The 26,279-nt window shown below is 40.0% G+C and overlaps 1 protein-coding gene across 4 annotated transcripts in view; it reads left to right on the plus strand.

Moving 5' to 3' along the window:
- SLC44A1 (solute carrier family 44 member 1) overlaps nt 1-26,279 on the plus strand; it is a 196,183-nt gene that overhangs the window by 46,733 nt on the left and 123,171 nt on the right. For 3 of the 4 annotated variants that reach the window (XM_028108788.2, XM_028108787.2, XM_028108786.2), the window contains exons 2-3: nt 7,281-7,370; nt 16,795-16,937. In XM_028108788.2, the coding sequence (XP_027964589.1) occupies nt 7,281-7,370; nt 16,795-16,937 (233 nt within the window). The remainder of the gene's footprint in view (nt 1-7,280; nt 7,371-16,794; nt 16,938-26,279) is intronic. The other variant, XM_088018878.1, reaches the window with a different exon arrangement.

Here is a 26,279-nt window from a genome sequence, read left to right on the forward strand (position 1 = left end):
TGGGCACAAAACACATTCTATTTTAGACACCAAAGGATCATTTTTCAGTGTTTGCTTCAGAATTTGTGAGGTAATTTCAACAGATCTCACAAATGTTTACTCAATAGTTCCACATCTCTATCCCTGCATTACTTTTTTTTTCTTAAAGATTTATTTATTTATTTGAGAGAGCGAGAATGAGAGAGAGAGAGAGTACATGAGAGGGGGGAGGGTTAGAGGGAGAAGCAGGCTCCTCGCCGAGCAGGGAGCCGGATGCGAGACTCGATCCCAGGACTTCAGGATCATGACCTGAGCCGAAGGCAGTTGCTTAACCATCTGAGCCCTGCATTACTTTTTAGATGTCTCTATTTTGGCCTCACTCGATGATACCATAGTAGCTAATTTGTCTTTCTCTTATTAAACTGGAGTTCAGTGAGAGCAGGGGCTATCTTTTTTTTTTTTTAATATTTTGTTTGTTTATTTGACAGAGACTCAGCGAGAGAGGGAACACAAGCAGGGGGAGCGGGAGAGGAGCAGGGAGCCCGATGTGGGGCTTGATCCCAGGACCCTGGGATCATGACCTGAGCTGAAGGCAGCTGCTTAAATGACTGAGCCACCCAGGTGCCCCAAGGGCAGGGGCTATCTTACTTGGCTTTGAATCTTAGGTACATTGTGTGGCACTCAGTATTGATCTGAAGAATCAACAGAATCCCTTAAGAGTATTGTCTGAAAATCGAGTAACTTCTTAGTGTAATTGTGCTCTTTTCTGTAGCACATTTTTCATTATTTTCAAACCATGTCTACAAGGTCTGGCGTGTTAAGGAAAGATTCATAGCATTAGGTAATACTGGTACTAGATTAGTGTAAGAATCTTTTGGGAAGCTTCATACTTTTAATTAAGAGAAAGTCATACAGAGAGTAAGCATAGAGTATGAAAAGAGGGCTGGAAGCATTCAGTCGTTGCTGTTAGATATCACCTGGGTGTCTTGTGACTTCCTGGATTTTGGGTCCTCCTTGACTCTGTGTTTGAGACCCGCTTGTCTCAATTCTGGATTGTTGGTATTGCCTCTCCGATCTTTTCATTTCTTTCCGATCCTTCCTGCTTGGCCTACTTCGGTGAACTAGATTTACATCTGCCAGACCTTTTCCTACCCTTGGCCCACCCTGCCTGCCCTTTTTACTGCTGATGCCCTCCAGTGATACCTGATTTGACCTAACTGCTTATAACATATCATTTGTCCAAACCTTTGTGTGTTACTGTTATCTGTAATACATTTACTCAACAACCATATTTTCATTAGAAATAACATGGAAATTTAGGTCATAACTTGTTACAGGGTTTAGTTCCTAAAAAATACACATCCCGGGCGCCTGGGTGGCTCAGTCGTTAAGCGTCTGCCTTTGGCTCAGGTCATGATTCCAGGGTCCTGGGATTGAGTCCCACATCAGGCTCCCTCCTTGGTGGAAAGCCTGCTTCTCCCTCTCCCACTCCTGCTCGTGTTCCTGCTCTCGCTATCTCTGTCTCTGTCAAATAAATAAATAAAATCTTTAAAAAAAAAATACACATCCCTACTACAGCATATCAAATTTACCAGAAGGCCTTGGCTTTAGGTATTAGGGCTCATAGTGAATGTGGAGTCTAGGACATAGTTGCCTGTGCTAAGACTTCTGTAAGAGATACGATGGAAGCTTTTCTTCCTCCTTCCTTCCCTCCCTTTCTTTCTTTTCATCTATGATGTGCAAAATGTAGGAAGGAATGTGAAGATATTAAACATTTTTCTTCCCTAACTTTAAGGATATGAATGTAAGAAAATATAAACATGAGATAGAGGTCAGGGGAGTCCGGGTGGCTCAGTTGGTTAATCATCAGACTGTTGATTCCAGCTCAGGTCGTGATTTCAGGGTTGCAAGATCAAGCCCTGCGTCCGGCTCCATGCTCAGCGCAGTCTATTTGAGATTCTTCCACTCATGTGCACGAGCTCTCTCTCTCTCTCCCTAAAATAAATAAATAAATCTTTAAAAAAAGAAACATGAGATAGAGGTCGGTTGTGGTCTGACTTAGAATTGTTTTTTATGGTCTAGTACTAGTATTATAAATGATAATTTTGCCTTCTAGATTATTAACCTTGTATAAGTAAAAAGACTATATAATGTGAATGTCATTGTACACATATATTCACACCCTTATCTTTTAAATAAAAAAAAAAACTTTAGGGTGCTTGCGGCTCAGTTGGTTGAGTAGTTGACTCTTGGTTTTGGCGCAGGTCATGATCTGAGGGTCCTGGGATTGAGCCCTGCTTTGGCTCCCTGCTCAGCAGGGAGTCTGCTTGTCTCCCTCTCTCTCTGCCCCTCCCCTCGCTTACATGCTCTCTCTCTCTCTAAGATAAATAAATAAATAAATAATAAAACTTTATTATGGAAGTTTCAAACTTTAATTTTATCCATTTTTGGAAATCTTTGTTTCTCTGAGTACATTGAAATTTGGTATTTTATTCTTTAAGTCTGAAGAATTTTTTAAGACTTTTTTATAGTTGAGGTTTGCTAATAAATTCTTAGATTTTGTTTGGAAATGTATTTCTGAGAAACTTTTTTTGGGGGGTATAGAATTCTGGGTTAATAGTGTTGGTTGTTTTGGCTTTTTTTTTTAAGAGATTTATTAGAGAATCAGTGGGCTGGGAGAGGGGCAGAGGAAGAAGGAGAAGCAGACTCCCCATTGAGCAGGGAGCCTGACATGGGGCTCGATTCCAGGACTCGGAGATCATGACCTGAGCTGAAGGCAGAAGCTTAACCGACTGAGCCACCCAGGCACCCCTAGTGTATTGGTTGTTTTAAAAACTTTTTTTCAGTAATTTAAAGATGTCATTGCATTGGTTTTTTGCTTTGCGTGGTTTCTGACAAGAAGGTTATTTAATCTTTGTGCCCTGTCCCCCTCCACTGCCATCAAGATCTCTGTATTTTTGGTTTCCAACAGTTTGAATATAATATGTGTAAGGTGTGTATTGTGTGTATGCACACACGCTTATGTGTGTTGGTTTTATCCTGCTTGGATTCTCTGAGCTTCTTGGATCTGTGCTTTGATTTCTTTTGTTATAAATTTAGTAAATATAGCTGTGCTAATTTTGTTACAATTTTTGGAAAATTCTCAGTCATTATTTCTTCTAACATTTTCTCTGTCTCATTCAGTCTTCTTCTGGGATTCCAATTACACGTATGTTAGACCATTTGATATTGCCCTGTAGTTCTTGGATGCTTGGTTGTGGGTTTTTTTTTTTTTTTAACTCTTTTTTTTCCTTGTGTTTCACTGTTGGTAATTTCTATTGACCTATCCTTGAGTTTATTGATTCTATCCTTGAGTTTATTGATTCTTTCCTCAGCTGTGTTTAGTCTATTGAGGCTGACAAAGGCGTTCTTCATCTTGTTACCATGTTTTTTATTTTTAGCATTGCCTTAACTCTTACAGTGTCCATCTCTCTGCTTGAGTTTGAGGTCTCAGGTTTCAGAAATAGATTTTTCACTTATTTTCTTTGAACCTTGGTTTTCTCTTTTACAAAATAGAAAAATCAGGAATATATAATAATGACTCAGAATTGTTTTGAGGATCAAATGTGATCCATTGGGCTCATCTGTACCTCTCCCTTCCCTCGGTCTCAATCACTGTCACTAAGGGTTGCATGGTATGATAACTTTGACCCTATTTAATTCCTAAATTGAAAGATTCTGTGAAGGGGAAGGGAGCTAACATTTACTGGCAGCTGGTATTAATCTGTAGAATTTGAGAAAGGGATAAAAATCACATTTAACAAGTGCTTTTGTAAAACATTTTACTTTTGCCGGGTCTGTGTGGATTTTAATTGGAAGAAACAGACAGCATTAAATCCAGTTGCCACTTGGTTAAATCTGTTAAAGAAACATTAAAATTTTTCAACTGTTGGGTTTCTTGACTGGCTTGAGAAATGTCATGGCTCATAAAACATCTCACTCTCTTTCTCTGTGCATATAGGATTTTAAATAATTGGATTGGCTCCCAAATTTTGTATTGTGAAGAAAAACTAATGGAGTTTTTTGCTCCTTACTGACTGGTACAAATGAATGATATTCTCATTGGATTTGGCTTTGTAGTCACAGACCTGGATTCAAATTCTGGTTGCACAGCTGTAAAATCTTGGGCTGATTATTTAACTGTTGTGCTTGAGGGGTTTTGTTGTTGTTGTTTTTTATCTGTGAAATAAGGATACCTACATTAGCTGTTTTGAAGACATAATGTATGTAAAGAAGACATCAAGTATGTAAAGCTTTGGGTATAGCGCCTACTTAACAGTGATCAATGACTGATAGCATTAAGAATAGGAGCTAAAATGAAAATATGCCACTGTTAAGACAAATTTTAGTAAAGAGAGTGGGAAAGGCAAGTTTAATATTCTTTTTTTTTTAAGGTTTTATTTATTTGACAGATATAGTGAGAGCAGGAACACAGGCAAGGAGAGTGGGAGAGGGAGAAGCAGGCCTCCCGCCAAGCAGGGAGGTCGATGTGGGGCTCGATCCCAGGACCCTGGGATCATGACCTGAGCCGAAGGCAGATGCTTAATGACTGAGCCACCCAGGCGCCCTATCACTATTTTTTTTATATGTAACCCCTATCCTTTTTCCACTTCTCATCCCCAGTGAAAGGTTTTTTATATATTTGGTTAGAAGTGGCCCACAGTAAGTTGAATTGAATTGTTGAGATGTTGAATCTTTGTGTTTCTGGTCAAGAATGAAATCCCACTTTCTTTATGTTTTGGTGAGAATTTAAGCATTAAAAGCGGACTGTTGGTCTAAGGTAAAACTACTAAGACAATAGTTGTGGATAAATAAACTCAATCAGTTTATTTATCCCCCCCCGACAGTTTAAAATAAACAAATATAGTATTTTAAAGTAGCTGTTGCTCTGGAAATTACCTTAGAGTAAATATAATGAATTTCAAAGAGGTGTCCAAATTCTGTGTTTGTAAGTAATTTTACTGTAATGGGTATTACTCAAGATTGAAATTACTTAATACAAAGAAACATTCTTTATTCATACTGTGAGCAACTATCTTCCAAAACACAGACCACAATACAGGCATTCTTACTTGAATAATACAAGGAATAATGTTAAATTATTTTTGTAGCGCTTTCTTTTTTTTGGTCATAATAAAAATTTTCACAGAACTGTCTTCCTGATCACAGATTTTTAGAGTTGGAAGGAACCTAAGAGATCCAATCTAACTCCTTCCTGCCACCCAGAGAGAGGAAGCAATTTATCTAAAGTCGTGTAGCTAGCTAATGACAGAACCAGGGAGAGAACAGAGCCCTTTATCCATTTTCCAAAGTGTTACATTCCTCTGGAACAAACTGCCTACTCACTCTTGGTTTTTTAATGCTAGTTAGAGTCTTGGGGTAAGGTTTTTCCCCATGACTCACTACTGCTCTTTTGTTTTCTTGTGTGGGTGTCTGGGAGCAAGCTTTCAAGGGTGGCGGGTTTTTTTGTTGAACAATTCAACAGTGTAAGGCACTAAACAAGGAAAAAGCATTTGTCTGGTTAGCATGTGAGGGATCAGGAAAGAAGGGTTGTAGCTCAGACTCTCTGCCCTCAACGTTGATAGGCAGGTATTTTAAAGTTGAGTTTCCTAACCTGGGGTCTGAATTCCCTAAGGTTTTATGAGAATTATGCAAATAGATGCATAACTCCCAAGACGATGTTTACTTTTCATCAGGTTATCAAAGAGTACATAGCTAAAACTTTTTTTTTTTTAAGGGAAGTAAAGCTAATAAGCAAACCTGAGAACCAGCTCCTCACTCTTGCACTCTAAATACTAGTATTTAGTATTTAGTATTAGTATATCTAGTATTGGAGGGCTCTGTGTTATCTCCACCTGCCTTCTGCTTGTGTGCGCTTTCCTGCAGATAAGCCTTCCCAGATGGCTTCCTGATCTTGTCATGGAAGCCATTGGAGGCCACACCCTTCTTCTTCTTCTTCTTTTTTTTAAAGATTTTATTTATTAATTTGACAGAGAGAGAAATACAGCGAGAGAGGGAACACAAACAGGGGCAGAGGGAGAGGGAGAAGCAGGCTTCCTGCTGAGCAGGGAACCAGATGCGGGGCTCGATCCCAGGACACTGGGATCATGACCTGAGCCAAAGGCAGGGGCTTAACGACTGAGCCACCCAGGCACCTGCACACCCATCTTCTTACAGGAACTTTTCCCATAGGTTTCCCGAGACTACCATCTCTCTCCCTTCTCGGTTTATCGTTTTCAGTGGAGGCTGTGATGCTCTGGGATTTTTGTTCATTAGAAAGCTTAGGAGTGTTATTTTAGTTACATTCTGTTTAAAAGGAATTTGTAAGATGATTCAAAAACCAAAGACAGAAAGAAAAATACAATCATGATTCCAGTCAATACTTTGCAAATTCACTTTTAGAATGCTTCTAGTTCTTTAGTTAGGGAATCTCTGTTTGATCTAGAAACTCTTTAAACTTTCCAGAAACAGAGTAAAGATCCATGGATGATAGTTTAGGAGTTACCCAGATTGTCTGTAAAAATGTTTTAATTCAGTTTTTCCTTTCTGAATCTTATTAGATATAAAAGAAACTACCCCCGAATAGGAGTTCATTTTAATGGGCTTTCTTCCTAGAAGAGAACACATGTAAAGCACATTCTAAATTTGTTAGTCTAGCATCTGGACACACAAAGAGAAAGCTACCACTAAGATCGAAGTTGGAAGAATTTGTTCTTTTTTTATTTTATTTATTTATTTTAAGCAGGCTCTCCACCCAATATGGAGCCCAACGTGGGGCTTGAATTCACAAACCTGAGATGAAAACCTGAGCTGATAACAAGAGTCAGGCACTTAATCTACTGAGCCACCCAGGCACCCCTGTTTATTAATTTTAAAAAGCTCACACTGAGTACATACCTCGAATCCTCCCGTGTCATGGTAGATGCCGGGAAATGAGAAGAGGTCTCTTCCCTTGTGAAGCTCATGCTCTTCTGGTGACACAGCTCAACACGTTCCAATTCAGCATGCTAAATACCGTAATAGAGGTACCAAAAAAAAAAAAAAAAAAGCATTGCAGTCAGTACTCTGCATGGGACAGGGAGAACGGTGGGAGTTAGGGAAGACATCCCAGAAAGGTGGCACATATTCGAGTTTTGTCTTAAAAGTTTCAGTAAGAAACATGTCCAGCAAGAAGGAATCTAGGAGTAAGTGATATGTTTGTGCCTTCCTGATTTTAACTAAGTTTAACACTCGCCACTCTGTTACTTTGTCTTTTCCATTAGAGCTCTAAACGGGAATGGAAGCCGCTGGAGGACCGTAGCTGTACAGATGTGCCATGGTTGCTGCTTTTTATCCTCTTCTGCATTGGGATGGTAAGGATCCTCTCACAGAGCATCAGACCCCGGCGAACTCATGATCCAGGGGAATGATGCGGAATTGGTTTAAAGAGGGAGCTTGTTATTTATTTATATTTAACCCCTCCTGAAGTGCTTCTAACTGGAGGTCCTAGGAGACCATCAAAGCTGGTTATTTTTGTACCGTGCACTTCATTGGTATTTGGTACCCCTTGATACATGAGATAAAATTAAGAGCATTGGAATTCTGTCTCTTGTCCTAGATCATTTAAGAAAGCCAGACCATTCGACATGAATGTCTTTGAATTGTGATATTGATGGAGTGTTGAGCGGAGCACTGACCCAAGTCCTGAGCATGTATCCAACCCAGTCCCACAAACCTGATGGTTATTTTTGCACCAGTGTTCTCCGGGGGGATTTGGTGTTCCTTTATATACAATTAGAGTTTGTGCTAGAGGATGTCTACAGTGTTTCCAAATCTGACATCTTTTAGTTCTTCCTCCAGGGGAGGCTGGTTGCTCCCTCCTTCTGCCTATACTAGCCTCTCCCCACCCCACCCCACCCCACCCCCACCCCCAACCACACTGTGTCTGCTCTAAAGAGTGGCATCTTTCCATCGGAGATCAGGGACTTGGTGATTTTCCACTGGGTGTAGAGGATGAAGGAGCAGAGCCCCTGGTGCAGTGTCGGTAGGGGTGGGGGTGGGTTGCTTTTTCAAACTGCGTCCCCACCCTGTCCTGCAGGATTTCTGGCGCAGGCTTCAGGAACTTTAGAGCCACTGCTGGTGTGCTGGGCTGAGGGGTGGGGGAAAGGATGACAACAGTGCTTTTAAAGCTCGGTGATGTTGAGAGCCAGAGTCAGAATGGGCTTGGAAATCCTCCCCTGGTTCATCCCCCTCATTCTACATATGAAAAGCATCCAACCCAGAGATGGAAATGACCATGCCAAGGCCACACTGTTAGTTCATGGGAGAGCTGGTCACAGACCTGCTCTCCTCATTTCCAGGCTGGTACTCTCTTCTGCCCGCTCCTTTCCGCTTCCTCAAGGGGACTGTGCAGATGGGTATTATGCTCTCTTTCTTAGTCTTCACAACCAAAACACAAATACACTACCTCTAGCAGCCTTTTTTCACAAATGTATGGGTGTTTTTAAGCCCCATACCTCTTGTAGGGCTTCTTTAAGGCTAATCTTACTCTATGTCCTCTGCAACTGCACACCTCTCAAATGCCATTTGCAAACCACAGAACCACCCTAATCCTGACGAATAGGCATAATTGCAGTTTGTCATGGTCCCTACCGGTTATGTACCTGAAGAAAGGAAAAGAAAGCAGCCGACTTTAAAGAGATATCATAAATCAAATAAAATGAGGAGTATTCATTTTAAAGATAAGGACAGCTCAGTTTCATGAAACCTAAGATATTTAGAAAACATCAGAATACCCATTTCCTCACTTAGGACTTTGAAGATGTTGTTGAAGAGTCTACTTAGTTTAATGGAGTAGCTTCTGAAATGCGGTATGTGTGCCAAGTGTGGGAAAGATTTTTTTGCTAACAGAATTAGCACAACCTCTCCCTACTCCCTGAATTATCCTGGAGACAGACGGCAGCTGACCTTTCAAAATTATGTTTATAAAAACATGTACCTGCCATTCCAGGTGCTTTTGATTTTCTGTGATAAAATAGCTCAGGAAAGTGCAGTCATTAATGTTGATAGGCTGATTTAGGAGTAACTTAGAATAAGGAGCTATTTGTTTACTGACACATTTTAATGCAATGGTAATTAATATAATGTTGATTTCAGTGCCATGGCAATTAAGACCCACTGTGTGTACTTTTAAATATAGGCATAGTGGTATTTGTTTTAGAATTTTTTTTTTAAATGGATTACCCTTGTGGAGTTGAGTTGACCTCACATTTTGCCATGTGGAAACTGGAGGAATTTCCAAGTTCTGTTGCCTACCATACGGACACAGCAGTAGAGCAAAGTTTTTTGTCTTCTGTGTATTTGTTTTGTATGGTTTTTAAAAGTTTTTTTCTTTAGGATTTCATTCTGAGGTATGTTTCAGAGAAACATTCATCTCACGTTTGTTGAGCATTATCCTATGCTTGATGCTTTTGTTTGTATTCATCTCATTAAATTCTCCCAGTTACCTTATGAAATAGGTTTTCTCCCCAGCTTACAAACAAAGTGTAACAAGGGTAAATATTAGCTTGTCTAAGAATAGAATACTGGTAATATGTGGCAAAGGTAGAATAGGAACTGGAATACTCTTTTAACCTAGTGGCCAGGTGTCTGCTTCTTTCTGTCATCTCATGGCCAAATAGTCAAGCTAAATCTTTATTCACTGTCCTTACTTGCAGTTCTTTGCTCATTCCTTGATATCTATGCTTTGAAATAAAAATTGTAAGATCTTGTCTTATTTCATTCATCTCTAGCATTATATCTTTTTATTTACTCATGTTCACCTCTTCATAAATATTTGTACTTCTGTTTCCTCCCTTACGTTCCAGGTTTTTCCATGCTTGCCTTGTCTAGAACTTAGGGTATTTTTCAAAGCAAATTGCTGACAGCCTTCTTGAGAGCTGTCATCTTCCACATTTGAACTTTTATCAATATTCTGAAATTATTGGACATACATTTACTGTTCTAAAAAAAATTGCATGTAGCATTGTACTTCTAAATTTCTGTTTTCCATTAAAGTAGCAGTCAAGTTGTTCTACTGGACTAGTTGATTACATATCAGAATCAGCTGGGATTTAAAAATACTCTTTCCCGGGTTCCTCCTCTGATTCTGACTTAATCTCTGTTTCCAATGTTCAGTCAGGGTTGAGACTACTGTTTTAGGTGCCAGTAAACCACTGAAGAGTTTTCTATTCTTTTTTCTTTTTTTCTTTCTTTCTTTCTTTCTCTTTCTTTCTAGAAGAGGAAGAATGGGGGAGGGGCAAAGGGGGGGAGGGAAAGAGAATCTTAAGCAGGCTCCACACCCAGCAAGGAGCCTAACATGGAGCTTAATCTCACAACCCTGAGATCATGACCTGAGAGGAAATCAAGAGTCGGACGCTTAACCGACTGAGCCGCCCAGGTGCCCCAACCACTGAAGGATTGTGAGCAAGAAATGATGTGACCAGGCTTATTAGAAAGATGGCCCTGGTAGCCAGTGTTACAGATGGCTTATAAAACCTTATGAAGAGGGACCTCTATGGAGGCTGACCGAATAGTCCAGTAACCTGTGGAAAACCTGAAGTAAGGTAGTGATAAAGGAGAGGAGGGAGTATCATCAACGTTGAGGACAACAGCGAGGCAGAGTAAGGATAACTAAGAGGTACTTTTTTTTTTTTTTTTTTTGACAGAGAGACACAGCGAGAGCAGGAACACAAGCAGGGGGAGTGGGAGAGGGAGAAGCAGGCTTCCCGCGGAGCAGGGAGCCCAATGTGGGACTCGATCCCAGGACCTTGGGATCACGACCTGAGCCGAAGGCAGACGCTTAATGACTGAGCCACCCAGGCGCCCTAACTAAGAGGTTCTTGTATGAAGGGTTCAGGGTAGGGTTTTTCAGGTCAACTCTGACTGCAGCTTGTAGGTTCTAAACCACAATTTCTGTATACATGAAGGAACAAGAATGAGATGGATCAACAAAGCACTATATTAGCCAGACAGTCACCTGATTATATCCAGTAAAGAGCTCCTTGGTAAAAACGACTTAGAGAATGAAGCTTAGGCCATGTGGCCTGAACGTCCTTCCCATGTTGGGCAGTGTGACTTCATTCTGTCTCGGGGAAAGAGAGGTATGAGTGAGAAGAGAGAAGAGATCCATCTGGACCCTCTCTGCCCAGATCAGCTTACCACAGAAAGGCAGGAAAGAGGTGACTGCTTGGCCCTAATAGGAGTGCTCACCATGGACAGTGGTGACGCCCTACAACGTACCCCTGATACTGAGCGCTGCTTACTCTGGACTCAAGACTGTCCTGCATGTGACACGGAAACGTTTAAATTTCACAGCTATACAATGAAGTTGATGTTACTGTTAACATCATTCTCATTTTACAGATAAGAATACAGAGGCACAGGGCTATGTTCAATAACTTGTCTAGGTTACACAGTGGCAGGATTGGGCCGGGAAGAGAAGAGGTCTAGAAGGCAAGTCCTCAAGAGGTAGTCCCTCCTTTGTTGCCTGGAATTGGGAACAATAGGAAAGTTGTTGTTTAGAACATGGACACAGTAACCTCACCTGCCAGGAAAATGTGGTCTCATCAGTAGTTCAGATTCTGAGCAAACAGGTTAGCATCCTTGCTTCCTCCGGTGCAGTTAGGAAGCGAGAATCATGGCCAGAAGTGTGGAGCGGGGAGACTGAGGAGTCCGCTCACTCTGTACCTTACATGTGCGGCCTGGTAAGGAATGATATACAAAGGCAGACAGGGTAGATGCAGGAAAGGGAAGTGGCTTGAGGAAATGTGGAATGAGAAGATGAGTTTGGGAGAAGTAGGGTGTGGGTAAAGATAGCAGTGGGAAATGCAGAGTTGGGAGTTTTGGAGAATGATCTGGACTAGAGCCGGGAGTAGGAGATGACACTGAATACGTTGTCCCTTCAGACTGCTTCAAGGACCTTTTTTATTTTATAGCCTTAGTATATTTCCCAGAGCATAGTGTTTCTACCTCATTAACTGTTCTTGAGCATGCAGCACAAAGTGAAAGACTCAAAGACTCACTGCAGTATTTAGTCCCCTCTGTGTGATGGTCTGAGCTCTGGCAGGATCCTAGAATAGGAAGAAGAGCACGCCAAAAATTACCCTGAGGTTACCTGATCCAAATACCTACCTACTTTCTGTTAAATCCTTTGTTTTTTTCCTTTTAAAAAAAAAATTATGGTAAAATATATATAACATAAAATTTGCCATTTTAACTATTTTTAAATAGTTTGAATTAATTTACTTTTAATCCACTCTTGTTTTTGTATTCTTGGTCACTGTGCTGGACTAAATGGGTTTATCCTTCTTCCTGCAAGTGTAGTCTGAAACATTTTACTCTCTGTCTACTTTCCCTTAGGATCATAAAATTTGGGAAGAGGAAAGGGCTTTAGAGATTAATCTAGTTCAAGCCTTGTGACAGGTAAGGAAACTGAGGCTCAGAATTTAAAGTGACTTCCCCACGATCATAAGGAGTATTTGCGGCAGAGCCGGGTTCAGTTCCTAGCATTCCTTGTCCGTGTGTTTTATTTCTTCTTTGCATTGTTCAAGCTGCTCATGCAACTGAGCCTCTCTGATCTTGCTTTCTCACACCTCATTATTTTCTAATCTTTTGAGAACATTTCAGTTCTTTCAGGGTAAACTTTATGTCTTATAACCCTTTCATACCCTGCATGACATCTTGGGTTTGATGATGCTCCGTAAATGCTTATTGAGAGGCATCTTCGAGACTTCCAGTCATTTTTGCTTATTGCTTCTTTCTTCTTTCTTAGAGTAATACATCCTATTAAACTTTAAAGAAATCTGGCAGATTGGGGAAAATTTTTAAATTTTTTGTTTGTTTGTATAAATATTAGCTCTGCATCAGACATTCTTATCCTGTCTGCTGGGTCCTAATAGCCTTTCATGTCTCAGGGTTCTAAGAAGAGGAGAAACAGAAGCCAAATGTTACTTCAAGGTTTGACAAATTAGTTATTACGAGATTGAATGCAAGCTTTGGTTGAGTTTAGGGATAGAGGTATAGGATTAGGTATAGAGCTAGAGGAAGTAGTATTTGAGGAAAAAAGAGTCTGGGCATATTTTTTTTAATCCCTGGGAGAGAGCTCTAAGTGTAAGTCTTTTTTTTTTTTTTTTTTTTTGCCCATCTTTCTATTTTGAAACATTTTGCCATATTCATATTTTAGCCCCACCTGCCACACACGTTTTTGTTGACTGTTTTTTTTCCACCCCCAAAGCCAAAACTAAGGCCTTCTGCCTTGCTCAGCTGCATGTTAAGTCTCCAGGTTTGAAATTCAAACATGCTTGTGAAATAAAATATGTCCCTTCCTTTGACTAATAGTGAATGAAACTAAGCAAATCCTCCTTCTTGCGTTGAACGAGTAAGCACAGTTTGTTAATTAGCAAATTGCCTTTTTCCCACTTAGGCAATGGATACTTCCTAGTTTGCCAGATCCAGCTTGGGATCCGCCAGTGTATGCCTTGGTCTGATTTGAGTCACCTCCTCTTTGTGATTAGATTTGTCTGCTCCTCCCGTCTCAAAAGAGCAGTTCTGCAAGGACTTCAGTAACTCAGTCCTTTTAAGATTTTAGCAGTGGTTCTCTTCCTTAGTAACAGGCTTACTTTCTCTGCAGTGATTGCTCTCTACTATAGGCATATAAAAGCTTTCCTCATCCCCCTTATCATTTACCTCATTAATATGATTTCCTTCTCTTGAATGCGTCTTCCTCTCCCCGCTTAGAGCCATTAAATTATTGAGTGCATTCTGTAAAGTTTCTTGCATCCTATTTTAATTTCATGTACTACATTTTTTTCTCATCTGAAACTATATTGCTTCCCGCATTTGGATTTCAGAATGTGTGTGTGTGTGTGTGTTTTAAAGGCAATTGTATTTTTAATTATATTTGGCCTAGTTCCCCATTGTCAGTACTTGTACCATATGGGAAGTCCCTGGGATAGCAGTCATGGTTTCTTCCTATCTTATTAGCTTACTTATTCTCCTTCCTTTCTCCCCTGCAGCTTCTCACCCTCTCTTCTCTAATGCCTTTGGAAGCTACTAAGAAGTTTAAATGGTCTGTGTGAAAATATGTCAGTGTCCCATTTTACCACATATATGTAATGTTTATAATTTATCCTCTGTCTACATCCCAGAGGGATGTGAGGTGCTTATGATTAAAAAAAAAAAAAAACCCAAACGAACATGTCCAACAGTACTGTTAAAAATAGAAAGGGAAATCAGAAGCCATTTAAAGGAATCTGTAACACAAAGTACTTATCAAACATAAGAAGAACATTTCTATAAAAAGTGAAAGAAGAACATAACCTTTTAATTATGCAAAGGCTTTGCTATTTTAGACTAGTAGTGAAAGAAGATTGTAATTGTGGTCTGAATGTTTCTATGTAGTGACACAATTACTGACAATATTGCTCATTTTCCCCCTAGAAATTTTTGTTCTACAGGAGAGAACTGAAGGAGTTTTTGGTTAGTCCCCAGTTACTGGTGTCAACTTCTTGAGGCTGGCTTTATCCTTCAAATTTCCCACCAACAGCTCCTGTTTCTTATCACCAGCCATGTACCAGACCAGCTAGGGGTTAGAGGGGCATTATTTCATTTAGTCCTCGTCATTAGGCTGTGAAATTGTGAGGGATGAGGAAGAAACACTCTTAAGTCGGTAATTGGATCAAAGTCACATAGGTAGTAAGTGGTAGAGTGAGGGTTTAAATCCAGATCTCTCTGGGTTCCCTTTCTGTTATTCTCTGATTCTTCTTGTTAAAGAACTGTATTGGAAAGGTTAGCCATTAAACCTCCTAACGTTTACCTCCACTTCCAGTTTTTGTTCATTGTAGGATTTCCTAATTTGAGGTTCAGCGATATGTTTAAAATGGCATACTGGTTTGCACGTGTGTATGACAGTGTTACACTGTCTTGCATTTTCCATGGAGGAGTCAGGAGAGAAGGAGGGGGCAGAAGGCAAGGGTGAATGGGTGAGTCCGGACCAGCCTCTGCCTAATCCTAGTGCAAGCAGTTAGCTGTTGCTTTGAGGCAGAAGGGTACTAACGTTTTTATGGAAACAGACACTTACATGCATTATTTCACGTAATTCTCACAGTAGCCTTTGTGGTAAGTGGTTTTAGCCTCAATTTATAGACAGGAAAACTGAAGCACAGAGCATTAAGCAGGTTTGTCCAGTGTTGCACAAGTAGAAAATAGAGTCATCAGTATTCCATTGACTTTATCTGACCCCCAAACCTATGGTCTTTTCCTTTACATGTTCTCATTTCTAACAACAATAGTAGCTAATATTTATTGAGCTCTTACACTATGTGCTGAGCAGGATTCTTCCCACTTTACTGGATTATTTCATTTAATCCATACAGCAGTCTTATGAACTACGCACCCACTATGTCCATTTTACAGGTGAGTAAATTGAGGCACAGAGAGTTAAAGTAACCTGGCAAGGATCAGAAGGCACGAGAGTAGCAGATCAGAGATAGTGTCCACTCTGGAGTGGACTTGCTTATAAACTGTAGTTTCAAGCAGTTTCTACTACCTAGAGCCACACTCTCTACTTCCCTCTTCCCCCACCTCACTTTCCTTACCTGCAAGATAAAACTAGAGGGGTTATTTAGAAAAAAGAGTTTGTTTGCTTTTTTAGGAAAGTATGTTTAAGAGGGAAATACTCTCCTGAGGAACTGCAGTAAGTACTGAGCACTGTGGGCCTGAGATCTAGCTGAGTTGCTTATGTACGTCCTACTCATGAGACTTGGCTAGGATACATTAAACAGTGATAATCTCTGCCTTCATTGGCCACTTCAATAAGGATAATAAAAACTCACCCTTTTAATGACCATGTTGCAAAGTTTTCTAACCCCAGTCTTCCCGCCCAGTTCAGTTTATCAGTAGTGATTGACCTTAATTCTATTCTTATGCCTACTAGCCTGCAGTGAGTATAGGTTGTTACTGCTTTGCCTTGGTCAGTGCGTACTTGACTCAGGAGGCGCGAAGCAGTCCCCAAGCATCTACCATTTATTTGCCTTTGGCACTGTGATGAAGCCTATTCCCATGAAATGAAGTGACCTTTGTGGCACACAGACCCAGGGCCTCACTCTCCTTGAGTCTGCAGTATCAAAAGCATGGTGGTGTTTTGGCGTAATTCTTTGGCTTGTATGCAGCTTTATTGCAGGAAGGATACAGAAGTGTTGGGTGCACCGAAGTGATAATAATTCAAAACCCACACACCTATTCTTCTTTGAATTTTTTTCTTTCATCTGTTGCTGTTGTCCATTTAACAGAATTCCTTTACAACCAAATAAAAGTAAAGAATGAAACAAGCTGCGTTTGATTTTATGCTCTGATCTTTACTAGCTTCTAGGGCGTTGGGCAACTTATTGAACCCCTCGGGGTCTCAGTTTCCCCATCCTGAGGATTATCGATAATGTCTGGTAAGCACCTGGTAGGAGCCCGGCACAGCGCAGATGGTCAATACAGAGAAGCTGCTATTATTATTATAAAATGCATAGACGATCTTATGATGTAAAAGCTTGAGATTTGTTTTGTTTATAGTAGTAAATAGTGTTTCCCTGTGGACTTCTCTGTGATGCTTCTGTGAAATCCCAGGAAAACAGTAGAATAGTGTTTGCAATAAGGAAAGATAGCTCTTTGTTCCCTTCAACGGACAAAAGAAGCTCATTATCGTATCAAGTAGTGACTGTTGCTATTGAACTGGTTTATTTGTATGTTTTTTCTGTTTTTTTTTTCTAGGGATTTATTTGTGGCTTTTCAGTAGCAACAGGTGCAGCAGCGAGACTAGTGTCAGGATACGACAGCTATGGAAATATCTGTGGGCAGAAAAATGCAAAGTTGGAAGCAATACCAAACAGTGGCATGGACCACACCCATCGGAAGTGAGTAGACTGTTGGCTGAATGAACGCTATGGAAACTTTGAAGGGGGGTAGAAAATCCTGCTTTTCTTACTATTATAAAAATAATATTCAGTAAGATATTATTTTTGTATGACTTCTGTTGGTGGTTTTTTTTTTTTAACTGCCCACTAGAATTATTCCTGTTTTTGCTCTAAATGTTTTTGCTCTAAATACGTTTTCCAGGAAATAAAATTAGCTGCCAAGTTAAAATGCACCATCTTGAGGTTTTAATGAGTAAAGGCTTGATTTGAGAGCGTTATTCCTATACTCTTTTTTCCCATTAGCCTTTAGGTTGTACACGAAGTTTAATTCTGGAAATAATGTAATTATTTTTTCTTCCTAAGATTGTACTTAATGGGAGACAGGGATGATAATGGATTTTGAAACATTAAAGGTATAATGAAACATTTTGTGATGCATCATTTATAAGTACGGTACACATCAATTTCCAGTTTTTTTTTTTTTTAAGATTTTTTTATTTATTTGTTTGACACAGAGAGAGAGAGAGAGAGAGAGACAGTGAGAGAGGGAACATAAGCAGGGGGAGTGGGAGAGGGAGAAGCAGGCTTCCTGCCGAGCTGGGAGCCCAATACGGGGCTTGTTCCCAGGACCCTGGGATCATTACCTGAGCTGACGGCAGACGCTTAACCGACTGAGCCACCCAGGCGCTCCTTCCTGTTTTATAAAAGATAATGTTTTCTTCGTCAGACTTTAAAATTTGTTTTGAGTTCTCAAGCTTCATCTTTTGCACTTTATGAAATTCCTGACTTAATCGCCTTTTTTTAAAATAAGAGCTATTATTTCATTTTTAATGTCTGTGAGGAAAATGTCATCAAACATATCTTAGGTATGATGTCAGTGTATTTGTCCACACTGTATATTAATGCCCCATCATACTTGATTAGACAAGCTTAATAAATAAAAACAGGTCTTCAGAATTAACCAAACTAATTTTAAAGTAATGGGTTACCCAATTCAGTTAATGAACTTTATAGGAAAAGTCTAAGCAGTGAAAGCTATTTTTAGGCTATAGTTGTCTTAAGAAGCATTTTTCAGGATATAGTAGCTGTATTTATTTTATTTTATTTTTTTAAGATTTTATTTATTTATTTGACAGAGAGAGACACAGAGAGAGAGAGAGAGGGAGCACAAGCAGGGGGAGTGGGAGAGGGAGAAGCAGGCTCCCCGCCAAGCAGGGAGCCTGACACGGGGCTCGATCCCAGGACCCCGGGATCATGACCTGAGCCGAAGGCAGACACTCAATGACTGAGTCACCCAGGTGCTGCATAGTAGCTATATTTATTATTAGTTAAATTTGTTTGTTAAATCAGGGCCCTTTCTGGAAAGTATAAGATTAATTTGATAATTTCACAAACTTGAAGAAATCCAAATAGTCAGTCATATCTCAGAGATAATCCCCCATTGAATGAAGGAATGATGCATTTCAAATACATAAAATTTCAAATAATAATAGTGAATATTTGTGTAGCATATCATAGTTGGCAAGCATATGATAACCATGCTGTGGGGTAGGTGTGGCAGAGGTTTAGAGAGATTGAAGTGATTTTCTCAAAAGTCTGGTTGGTCATTGGAATATCAAACACAGACCATGCGCTCTTCTCTTGATAAGCACCTGTATCCCTTGACAGAAGTGAAAATTGGACTCATAGAAAGTAATTTGGAGGATTTTCATTTATCCCTTTTTTGATTGCTTTATAGAATTAACACAACTTTTAGGCCTTGTGTTATTTCTGATAACAAGACAGCTTATCTATATAGATATATATTTAAACTTTTTCTTTAGAAATAATTTTAGACTCCTAGAAGTTGCAAAAATAGTATAGAATTCCACATCTTTTGTTATTGTAGTACTGTCTATGCTGTTAAATATGTTTTGACTCTTTAATGCTGGTGACATGTACCAAACATAAAATATTACCATTTAGGTAATTGATGAGATAGGAGGAAAAGTGCTCTCTTCCCAGAGGTCTGTTGTTCACATGAGGTCATACTCATGTTTATGGCTCCCTTTATAAATTTGCTGATGGTTCCAAGCATATTGTCACCATAAGGTTTGTGTTGATGTCACTCTTTACGCTTAACCTTATGGAGGTTCATTTGGTCATTTCTTAATTTCAAATCCTTCTATTTTCTATATACTATATGTTCTATATGCTATATATATATTTATATATATTGGCCTCTTGCAAAGAGAGCCTGCTTCTTATTCCAAAAAAAAGTGGTTACTTTTCCCTGAGTGCTTAGCATAGTTGGGAGCCATTCATGGATTGCTCTAGAGGAAATAGTTTCCCAAGTGTAGCTATACCTTAAGTATGCATGTTTGTTTATTTGTTCGTTTGTTTGTTTTTTTACTAAAGATTTTATTTATTTATTCATAAGAGACAGAAAGAGAGAGAGAGAGAGAGAGGCAGAGGGAGAAGCAGGCTTCCCACTGATCAGGGAGCCCAGTGCGGGACTCGATCCCAGGACCCCGGGATCATGACCGGAGCCGAAGGCAGATGCTCAACCATCTGAGCCACTCAGGCGCCCCGTTTGTTTGTTTTTTTATTGAGAGGGAGAGGGTAAGAGAGAATCTTTTTTTTTTTTTTTAAGATTTTATTTATTTGACAGAGAGAGAGAGGCAGTGAGAGAGGGAACACAAGCAGGGGGAGTGGGAGAGGGAGAAGCAGGCTTCCTGCTGAGCAGGGAGCCCGATGCGGGGTTCGATCCCAGGACCCTGAGATCATGACCTGAGCCGAAGGCAGTCGCTTAACCAACTGAGCCACCCAGGCACCCCGGTAAGAGAGAATCTTAAGCAGACTCCACGCCCAGCATGGAACCTGACCTGGGGCTCGATCTCACAACCCTGAGATCATGACCTGAGCCAAAATCCAGACACTCAACTGACTGTACAACCCAGGGGCCCCTGTTTATTTATTTTGGATCTCTACTTCTTCTTCTTTGCATGTAAACATTTCAGTGCTGACCCATCTAAGTATTTCTATCTATAAATGGAATATATATATTTTTAATGAATAATACATTTTTGAACATACTTTCTCAGGTAAGTCTATACTGTTTGGATTTGAAAGAAGGCATAGCGTCCTCGTGTTTGTTACCTTCACTCCATCTTTTTCTTTTTCCTGACAAATGCATTCGTTCCCTCCTTTTTCATTCATTTCCTGATACCTCTTTGTCTTCATTATGAATACTAGGCCCTACCATAGCTATAGAATTTTTTTTATCTGTTTTGTCTGTTGCTACTTCAACTTGACCTTGATCACTACTTTCTCCCATTTCTTATCCTCAGTCCCTAGTACCTGATACTTAACTAGGACCTACCTCCGTACATATTTGTTGAATAAGTTAATAAATGAATCCTCTAAAATCTTGAATACAACTAACTCTTTCTTGCTTTCATGAGTATTGTTTTCTCTGTCAGAAAGAAACATTTCTCCCGTTCTTCACGTGGCTAAATTCTACTCATCCCTCAGCCCTCACTATAAGTGTTATTTCCCAGAAAGATCTTTTCTGATCTCACAGTTTAAGTCAGGTATTTAAAAATACTTCCTCATGGGGTGCCTGGGTGGCTCAGTTAGTAAAGCATGTGACTCTTGATCTTGGGGTTGTGAGTTCGAGCCCCACGTTGGGTGTTGAGTTTATTAAAAAATAAATAAATGAAAGTAAATAAAAATATTCTCATGGTTTCCTATCATATGTGTAATTATTTATTTTGTGATTATTTGTTAAATGTGTCTTCTAAGTTCTGTGAGAGCAGAGGTGAGGTTTCTTTTCAGTACTGTATCCTCAGTACTTGGAATGTAGTAGACACTCAAATGTTTGTTGAATGGGTAAAAAAATTATTTTCTTAAAATATTTTCTAGGAAGTGAATTACCAAGTTTGAGGATAAGATTAAGATTACTAATACAGGGGCGCCTGGGTGGCTCAGTCGTTAAGCGTCTGCCTTCGGCTCAGGCCATGATCCCAGGGTCCTGGGATCGAGCCCTGCATCGGGCTCCCTGCTCCGCGGGGCGCCTGCTTCTCCCTCTCCCACTCCCCCTGCTTGTGTTCCCTCTCTCACTGTCTCTCTCTGTCAAATAAAATCTTAAAAAAAAAAAGAGATTACTAATATATATTTTAAGATTATTTTTTAAAAATATTTTATTTATTTGTTCATGAGAGGCGGGGGGGGCGGAGAGAGAGAAGCAGAGGGAGAAGCAGGCTCCCAAGCAGCAGGGAGCCCGATGCGGGACTCGATCCCAGGGCCCTGGGATCATGACCTGAGCCGAAGGCAGACGCTTAACCATCTGAATCACCCAGGCACCCTATATTTTAAGATTATTAATAAAAATTGCTGATGAATATGGCTTTCCATAAAGTCTGTTTCATTTACACTCCCACCAATGTCTGAGATTGCTAGTATTACTAGTTTTTATTTTTTACTCATTTAGTTAGCCAAAAAATGGTCTCTTACAGTTTTAATTTGCACGTCTTTGGTTATTCGTGAGCATGAGCATCTTTCCTTCACATGTTTGTTGACCTCAGCACAACTGTTGTGCTAGCCTATCTATTCTTGGTCTTCTAATCTCTAATCTTCTCCATCCTTTATACTATGATAGGATTAAGTTCTTTCAAACACTTTTTATGGTCATTTCCCTGCTCAAGAGCCTTTCCTTTAGTGTTAATGCCTACAGTATCAAAGGTGAGCCCACTCAACACCTGCCATTTTAGGCTTCCCATGATCTAGACCCATTGTGCCTATTCCGTCCTTTCTCACTGTTTGTCAGTATAGTAGTATTGTTCAAGACAATCATTTTGCCTGTGCACTGTCCCCTCGCCCTCTCTGCCAATCTGAATTCTTGAAAGACTTAATTAAGGTGGGTCTCCTAACCTCTTCACGAAATATTTCAAAACAGACTTTATCCCATAGTGATCTTTTATTACTTTCCTAGCTCAAATTTGTTTTTCGGTTGCCTTGGAGTTCTTCTCCAATTATGTTGTGTGTTTCTTCTGCCTGTCATAATTACCATTTGCTAGGTAACAATGTTACTATAAACTTAGTGGCTTAAAAGAGGACACATTTACTATCTCACAGTTTCTGTGGGTCAGGAATACGGGTATGGCTTAGCTGGGTCTCCTGCTTCAGAGCGCTTGCAGGACTGCGATCAAGGTGTTGGTCAGGATTAGGGCTCTGCTGGGGAGTTCCCCTTCCAAGCTCACAGAGTTGGCAGCACTCCGTCTTTCAAGAGCCTTGGCTCTTTATGGGTGTAAGCCTGGGGCCACCCTCAGTGCATGCTATGTGGGCCACTGCATATGGTGGCTTACTTCAAAGCCAGCAAGGGAAAGCATCAGTAGAGTCTGCTAGCAACATGGAAGTTAAATTTCATGTATAAAATTATAGAAGTGATGTCTTGTCACCTTTACCATATTCTACTTGTTAGAAGCAAGTCACAAGTCCCACCCAAAGTCAAGGGGATTGAATTACACCAAAGTGTGAATTCCAAGAGGTGGGAATAATTGGGGCATCTTAAAGTCTTCTGCCACCCTGTCCAACTCTGTCTGCCTGGAGTGCTGTGTTTTGTATAGCTCCCAGATTTGAATACCCGGGAGTTACTTCATGGGGCTGATTGAATTGCAGTAATAGAGGAAGGAAGAAACCTAGAAGAGGAATGGGAAGGGGGAATGCCTTTGACCTGTTCTTATCAGAAATTTTCAGGGACACCTGGGTGGCTCAGTCAGTTAAGCATCTGCCTTCAGCTCAGGTCATGATCCCAGAGTCCTGGGATCAAGTCCTGGAATTGAGCCCCGCATTGGGCTCCCTGCTCAGCAGGGCGCCTGCTTCTCCTTCTGCCCCTCCCCCCGCTTGTGCATTCTCTCTCTCTCTCTCAAATAAATAAAATCTTTAAAAAAAAAAGTTTAAGATGCCAAGATGACTGTAGAATTCTATTATCCTTCTATTAGTGGTAAAGAAAAGGCAATATTTTATTGCCTTATCATTTTTTTTTAAGGTTTCTTTATTTAGCAGAGAGAGAAGGGAAGGGGCAAAGGGAGAGAATGAGAAGAATCTTAAGCAGACTCCATGCCCAGCATGGAGCCTGAAGAGGGGCTCGATTCAGGACCCTGAGATCATGACCTGAGCCAAAATCAAGAGTCAGCTGCTTAACTGACTTAGCCACCCAGGTGCCCCTGTCGCCTTATCACTCTAATTGTAATGTGTTCTTTTTCTCCAAGTAATATTTTTGACCTGATAATATATTTACTGCAGTAATAAGGATGTAAAGGAAAATGGTAGATAATATTTTATGAGATATAGGAAGGCCCCAACTTCAGATGGATTTTGTTCCCAAAGCTCATTTTTAAGTTAGTTGTTTGAGATGTGTACAAATCTTCTGCATAGAAACAGTGCTATAAATAGGGTTCTGAGGCTGGGTTAACTCAGAAAGCTCATTTATCTTAGAATCATAGACTGTCAGAGGTGAAAGGGATCTTTAAGATTATCTAGTGTGTAACCACCTTAAAGCATCCCGTCAAATATCGGTAAGCTTTGTTTGTAAACCTCCGTAAAGCACCCCATCAAATGCTGGTGGGTGCCAACTGAGGCTCAGAGAAGAAAATGAGTTGTTTTGTAGTTGAGCTATTATTATGTAGCAGAGATGCTAGAGAACAAGGGTAAAGCTTACAGTCTTTTTTTGGGGGGGGTTATGGGGAGCAGGGTAGTAATAGTATGTTTGAACTCTGATCGACAATTCCAAAATTCTACATTGCCTACCATTTTCAAAACCTACCATTCTTCCACATTCTACATTGCCTACCATTTTCAAAACCATAAAGCTAGCTTTACAGTTTATGTGTCAATTTTTAGAGAATTATTATTATTATAGAAATTCTTCCCAAAGGGGAAGCGTCCTCTCCTCCATATCAATTTGGATAGAACAGGGCTGCTTCTAGTTCTAAGATACCTGCATTCGTGGATATGGGGACTATACTGGGGCAAAACATCTAGCTCTCTTGGCCTCTGGGGAGACAATTGGAGGAGAAGGGAGGTATTGTGTTTCCACCATGGATGTTACCTTGTCCTGGGTGCCTGGCATGGGAGAGGCTATGGCGAGGTGACAGTGACTCTTAGTATGCATAGGTTATTGTAAAGCCAGGTGAGGGTATGTAGAGAACTGCTGTTAATCTTTTTTATAGGTATTATATCATTATTAGAAATTTTTTCTCCATTCTGCAAACAGTCCTAACACAGAGCTTAGCGACCCTTTCTTTGTTGACTCTTAAAATTTTCTCAGATAAGTGAAATAGGTCTCACTTATCAGTATCGATTTTTTTCATAGAGCTTCCAAAGATACATTTTTTTGCACAAATCTAACTTTATTCTTTATCTTTTTATCTTTCCTCTAAGTACGCCATTTAAAGCCCCAATCATTGATAAAGGCTCTTTGACCGTAAAATGCCTCTCAGATTTCAGATAATCAGTATTAACAGGATGTACAGGAAGTAGCGGTCTGAGGAGGTTGATGACATATATTTGTAAGTAAAATCTGTAGGGCGCATTTTATTTGAGACCTGTTTCAATTACCTTTGTAACCTGTGGCAGGGTATCTAGTGTGAGTTTAACTTCTTTTTTTTTAACTATCTCATTCCCCAGAAATGCACAACGTAGAATGTTCATGGTAGAAGGGCTCTGGAGATCACTGAGCCCCTTCATTTTGCAGGTGTAGAGCCTGGGGTCTAGGAAACCAGTGGCTTGATGAAACAGTATCAGGAGTAGCACCCACCCTTGAACGCTCAGTCTAGTGCTCTTTGCATTATATACTGCCCCATCCCTGGTAAGCTACACAATGATTCCAGTTGCCCACCCTTTTCACTTTTGGGGCCTCTCCCTCTGAACGTTTAAAAATGAAAAACTTTTGGTAGAATATGCAGAGAAGGAAGGGCAGGTTATATAAATTAATAAAGTTAAAACTAAAGAAACTTTGAAACCTGTATGATCCATGAAGGCTTCAAATAATCTGATGGCAGTCTTGTCTGTTTTTCTCTCTGTCGGATAAAGAACATGCTTTTTTTTTTTTAAGATTTTATTTATTTATTGGATAGAGAGAGAGAGCACAAGTAGGCAGAGTGGCAGGCAGAGGGAGAGGGAGAAGCAGGCTCCCCACTGAGCAGGGGGCTGGATGTGGGGCTCGATCCCAGGACCTTGGGATCATGACCTGAGCTGAAGGCAGACACTTAACTGACTGAGCCACCCAGGTGCCCCAAGAACACGCATTTTAATGATGAAATGTGTTGTTTTTATTTCACATTTGGGCATTTTTACCATTTGTGTTTTAAATACTTATTGAAAAACATGTAGCTTAAACTGATAATGTTACTTTTTATGGTTAGTTGATTATTTAATAGACAGTAGCTTTATTTTAAAGAAACTATTTTTATGATCTCTGCATAGATACAGAATAGGACTTTAGTGGCCACCGATCACCTTCCCTAAAGCTCAGGTCTCTATAGGTTTAGTGTCTGGTTCAGCCTACCCCATGAGGGCTAATTAGCTTATTAACTCTTATAAAGGCTTATTTGGGAGTTGGCACTGATACGGTACCAATTTGGAGACTGTGTTTACTCTTTACTCCTAAAAAGATTTTTAAAAAAAAGGTTTTATTTATTTATTAAAGAGAGAGAGAGAAACAGCATGAGAGGGGAGAGGGTCAGAGGAAGAAGCAGGCTCCCTGCTGAGCTGGGAGCCCGATGTGGGACTTGATCCCAGGACTCCAGGATCATGACCTGAGCCGAAGGCAGTCGCTTAACTAACTGAGTCACCCAGGCGCCCTAAACTACTCCTAAAAAGATTGCCAAGGTTCCTGGGCCTACACCATGCTGAATACCCATCTATTTTAGGAAGAACATTTTTCTTTAATTAGTTAATATGTAAAACATGCCTTTTTTGGAAGACCTTTAAAGAAGTTGTCAAGTCTTGTTGACTGTGCATAACTGTCCCTGTTTGGAAAAGAAAAGGAACTAGGAATTTCTAATACAGATAAAATTTGCTAAACTACTTGGTCCTTTTATCAGCCAAGTATAGTTGGTTCTTCATGTTTATGCAAGTAGGACTTCTTTCTCTTTTTCCTGATGACTTAAATTACTGTTTACTGAATGACTATCCTTTGCCATTTCTGAAAATTCTGTTAATTATTTTGTTTAGTCCTCAGCAAACATTTATTAAAATTTGTGTGCTAGAAATCTCCATTAGGAATAATAAAACAGGAAACAACCTAAATGGCTGAAAAAAGAGGTTTGGTAAATTCATTTATTCATGCATTATATTTCT

This window comes from Eumetopias jubatus, unplaced genomic scaffold (assembly GCF_037043125.1).
Source record: "Eumetopias jubatus isolate StellerSeaLion01/CBP00866 unplaced genomic scaffold, mEumJub1_p1.0 scaffold_15, whole genome shotgun sequence".
Classification (NCBI taxonomy): domain Eukaryota; kingdom Metazoa; phylum Chordata; class Mammalia; order Carnivora; family Otariidae; genus Eumetopias; species Eumetopias jubatus.